The following is a 5,192-nucleotide window of genomic DNA, read 5'->3' as shown; positions in this document are numbered from 1 at the left end:
CCATATACTAAGGAAAAAGGGGTTGCCCCAGTTGAAGTGCGTACCGAAGTACGATACCCATGTAGTGCAAATGGCAACATCTCATGCCAATCTTTGTATGTTATAACCATTTTCTGAATAATTTTTTTGATGTTTTTATTTGCTGCTTCAACTGCACCATTCATTTTTGGTCTGTACGGGGACGAGTTGTGGTGTTGAATTTTAAAGGGGACACACAATTCATACATCATTTTTTTATTTAGATTTGTGGCATTGTCAGTAATGATCTTGCTTGGTAGACCATAACGACATATTAATTCCCTTTTTATAAATTTGACTACCACATTTTTGGTTACATTGGCGTATGAAGCTGCCTCTACCCATTTGGTAAAGTAATCAATTGCCACCAAGATGAAGCGATGTCCATTTGATGCTTTCGGTTCGACCATTCCGATGACGTATATGCCCCACATTGAGAACGTTTAGGGCACTGAAAGGGTGTTCAGGGGCACTGGTGGGGCGTGGATATTATCAGCATATATTTGACATTTATAACATTTCTTTACATAATTATAACAATCTTTTTCTAGGGTGAGCCAATAATATCCGGCCCGAAGAATCTTTCTAGACATGGCGTGTCCATTCATATGGATCCCATAAGAGCCATCGTGGATATCTTGTAGAATTTCCTTCGCCTCATTAACATCAACACATCTGAGGAGTACCATATCGTGATTCCTCTTATACAAAATATTTTCGTTCACAAAAAAGCTCGCGGATAACCATCTCAAATTTCTTTTCTCATTCTCCAATATTCCGGGAGGATATTCTCTATTTATAAGATAATGTTTGATGTCGTGATACCACGGTTTTCCGTCAGTTTCTTCTTCCATGACATGGCAGTAGGCTGGATAATCTCGACTCTCCATTTTAATTGATGGGATTTCATCGTTTTGATTCATTTTGAACATAGATGATAAAGTAGCCAAAGCATCAACCAATTGATTGTCTTCTCGAGGGACATGGTGAAACGTGATTTTGTCAAATTCTAAAGACAATTCTTTTATGTAGGTAAAATAATGTATTAACTTCTTATCTCGAGTTTCCCATTCTTGGTTAAGCTGGTTAATGACTATGGCTGAATCTCCATATACTTCTAGAACTTTTGCTTTTGATTCCAAAGCACCCAAAACTCCCATGGCACAAGCTTCATATTCTGCCATATTATTGGTACAATCAAAACACAATCGCGCTGTGATAGGTATGAACTTTTCTTTTGGAGATATTAAAACAACCCCAATCCCATGCCCCATTATGTTTGAGGCCCCGTCGAACAACAAGGTCCATTTTCCATCATCATATTCTTCAAACAAAACCATGATATTTTCTTCTGGGAATTCACATTGCATTGATTTATAATCATCAACAGGTTGATTAGCTAGATAATCTGCTAAGGCACTCCCTTTGATGGCTTTCTGAGTAACATAGGTAATATCATATTCTAATAACATCACCTGCCATCGAGCAATTCGCCCTGTGAGAGCGGGCTTTTCAAAAATGTACTTGATTGGATCTATTTTGGATATCAAATAAGTTGTATGGCAAAGCATGTATTGCCTCAAGCGATGAGCCGTCCAGGCTAAGGCACAACAAGTACGTTCTAACATCGTATATCTTGTTTCAACATCTGTAAATTTTTTACTTAGATAATAAATGGCATGCTCCTTTTTTCCTGTTTCATCATGTTGCCCCAGTACGCATCCCATGGCCCCGTCAAGGACTTAAGATACATAATCAAGGGTCAGCCGAGAACTGGTGGGGCTAGAATTGGAGGATTTTGCAAATACTGTCGGATTTTTTCAAATGCATTTTGACATTCTTCATTCCACACAACTGTTTGATTTTTCCATAAAAGTTTAAATATCGGTTCACAAGTTGCAGTTAGTTGTGATATAAATCTTGAAATATAATTTAGTCTCCCAAGAAAACCGCGAACTTCTTTTTCTGTACTCGGGGAGGCATTTCTGCAATGGCTTGAATCTTATCAGGATCAACCTCTATTCCTCTCTGACTAACCACAAATCCCAATACTTTTCCCGATCTCATCCCAAAAATGCATTTGGAGGGGTTGAGCTTTAGCTTAAACTTTCTAAGTCTTTTGAAGAGTTTCTTTAGATCAACAATATGTTCGTCTTCGGTTTGTGACTTAGCAATCATATCGTCTCCATAAACTTCGACCTCTTTATGTATCATGTCATGGAATAGGGTTACCATAGCTCTTTGGTAGGTTGCCTCAACATTCTTCAGCTGCCATCTTAATTTGATTATACCCAGAGAAACTATCCATAAAGGAAAAGAGTGAATGGCGAGCCGTATTATCAACCAAAATATCGATGTGAGGTAACAGGAAATCATCTTTAGGACTAGCTTTATTAAGGTCCCTATAATCGACACACATTCATACTTTGCCATCCTTTTTTGGCACTGGTACAATATTGGCTATCCATTGGGGATAATTTGCCACAACGAGGAATCTTGCGTCAAATTGTTTTTTTATTTCTTCCCTGATTTTTAATGACATGTCGGACTTCATTCGCCTTAATTTTTGTTTCACCGGAGAAGAATTGGGTTTTAAGGGATATTTATGCTCCACTATGCTAGTATCCAATCCAGACATATCCTGATATGACCAGGCAAAAACATCTTTGTATTCATGTAGGAGTTGGATTAGTTTGTGATATACTTCTTTCTTTAAGATGGTGCCAACCTTATTTTCTTTCCTTCCTTCTTCCGTCCCTAGATTAAAAATTTCTATCGCTTCCTCAAAGGGCATGATACCCTAGGCTTCTCGTTCTACCGCTCTTAACAAATCTAGAGGGGGTTCATAATCTTCTTCATTATCTTTTTATGTCTGACTAACAAGATGGTTAAGATTATGCAACAAGATCTTAGTACAGTCGTGTGTGAATGAACTATTCCCAAATCTGCAGGATTCAAGGCTAGGATAAGGAGAAAGAAGGAGAAGAAAAAAATAAAATAAAAAATGGCGAATGAATATAAACATATGAAAGTGGTAAGAAAGAACAATAAGAAAACAAAATGAGAATGCATTTATTGAAATTCAAAGTATTGGGAAAACAACATTGTATCCATCCCAAATATAATGAAACACCTTTAGGTCTTAGTAACAGTAATAATGCTTTTAGAATTATATGGGAATTGCATTAAATATTATAGGTGACTTGACTACTTTCCTATTCCTGATTTCTGCTCCTACATCACACAAACGAATCCAATTAGCTTCCCCATCAAACATGTCATCTTCAGCTGCCGCAATATGGATTTCACTTGTTGGTCTTGCACTTTAGAAACTCTGTCGGATGTCACAGATGGGAATCTTTTCGATTCTTGGTTCTGGATTTTCAATTCGAGCTAATCTTTTTTCTTTTTTCTCTTTGACCAATATCCGTTTGTCATCCCTGGTGGGTTTGTAACCTAAACCCCACTTATCTCTATTTTCAGGAAGTTCCACCGGTTCTTTGAGCCCTTCTTCATCCTTCCCCAACCCGTGCCATGGATGGTGTCCTCTGCTCAACATGAACTTTGCCACCATAATAGCAGTGTTTGACATATGTGGTTCTATAGGTGTCGTCTCGACATAAGCGGTGTCGACGATTTCTAGTGTTTGGAAGGCAGTTTCTAGAGCGTCTTCTGCTGTCTCAACATAAGGTGTGATGGACAAATTACTCGCCAACAAGTTTCCTTCTCCTGAAACGATTACCAATTGGTCATTTACCATATACTTCAGCTTTTGGTGCAAGGTTGACGGCACTACGCCGACAGAATGGATCCATGGCCTCCCCAATAAGCAACTATAAGCGGGTACGATATCCATCACGTGAAATGTGATTTCAAATGTGACCGGGCCTATTTGAATTGGGAGATCAATTTCCCCCATTACTTCTCTGGGACTCTGGTCAAAAGCTCTAACAACCATGGGACTTGGTCTCATATATGTACCATCACAAGGTAGTTTTGCTAATGTTGATTTTGATATGACATTCATCGAGGAGCCATTGTCAACGAGGACTCTTGACATTATATGGTCGAGGTACATTACTGATATGTGTAGTGATTTATTATGCCCTCTCCCTTCGGTCGGCAGCTCATCATTTGTGAAAGTTAGGTGATTGTTGGCTGTGATGTTATTTATGATGCCTCCAAATTTGTCCATGGTGATGTCGTGAGTGACATGAGCCTCATTTAGTATTTTCATCAATAGCTTCCGGTGGGACTCAGAATTCATCAATAGGGATAACAATGAAATCCTTGTAGGAGTATGGTTGAGTTGGTCGACTATTTTGTATGCACTCTGTTTGATGATTTTGAGAAATTCTCGGGCTTCTTAATTAGAAATCTCTTTCTCATTTTCTACTTTCTCCTTTTCGACTTTCTTTTCCTCTTTATCTGTGTATGCCTTCTCAAACACCGCTATCATTTCTCTTTGTGATTTTCCTGGGGAATATATCCGACCATTTCTAGTCATTCCTCCTATTCCTAAAAAGTTCGTGAGAGCGGTGGTTTTAGAGCTAGAAACATCTTTGTTCTTCTGTTTAGCTAGATGTATCTCTATATTATAGTTCCAAGGTACGGCTTTGTTGTCTTTATATGAAAAAGGGATTGGTATCTGAACTATTAAGGTCCTCAAATCACTGGGTGCATTCATACTTTCCTCCTTAGTGAAAGGAATGACCAATGGCTTTGGGATGGTTATGCCAAGTTTTTCTTTTGATTGAGTTGCAATCATACCATCATCTTTTTCCCAACGACCTATTTGAATGGTGCATATGTTTATCAATTTTTGAAGTTCTTTTTTGAACTCATTGCATTCTTCCGTGGAATGATCTTCATTGAGGTGGAAATTGCATCTTCCTTTCCCATCGGCATTTCCTCGGATTAACCCAAATTTACATAAATCAGAGAAAATCAGTCTCATCGGGGCCTTAATTTTCTCGACCTCCTTTATTAATTGGTGATTTTCTTCGATTGCATTCACTATTGGCCCACCATGGACTGGTAGAGGATTATTTTTCATGCTAGGCTCATTTTCTTTAAAGTTCAACCATCCAACCTTAAGCAAATCGTGCACCTTAAACTTTAAAGCTAGGCAATTTTCAGTAGTGTGTCCTACAGCCCCAGAGTGGTAATCACAC

The 5,192-nt window shown here is 38.4% G+C and overlaps 1 protein-coding gene across 1 annotated transcript; it reads right to left on the bottom strand.

Annotated features, from left to right (window-relative positions):
* Positions 1-461: 461 nt before the first annotated feature.
* On the bottom strand, positions 462-1,745 carry LOC101493628 (uncharacterized). Its single transcript, XM_027331070.1, has one exon. The coding sequence runs from the start codon at positions 1,743-1,745 to the stop codon at positions 462-464; it is 1,284 nt and encodes a 427-aa protein (XP_027186871.1).
* Between the last annotated feature and the right edge of the window lie 3,447 nt (positions 1,746-5,192).

Source organism: Cicer arietinum, unplaced genomic scaffold (genome assembly GCF_000331145.2).
Source record: "Cicer arietinum cultivar CDC Frontier isolate Library 1 unplaced genomic scaffold, Cicar.CDCFrontier_v2.0 Ca_scaffold_6223_v2.0, whole genome shotgun sequence".
Classification (NCBI taxonomy): domain Eukaryota; kingdom Viridiplantae; phylum Streptophyta; class Magnoliopsida; order Fabales; family Fabaceae; genus Cicer; species Cicer arietinum.
The sequence above is the reverse complement of the archived record's forward strand: the minus strand, read 5'-3'. Positions and strand labels throughout refer to the sequence as shown.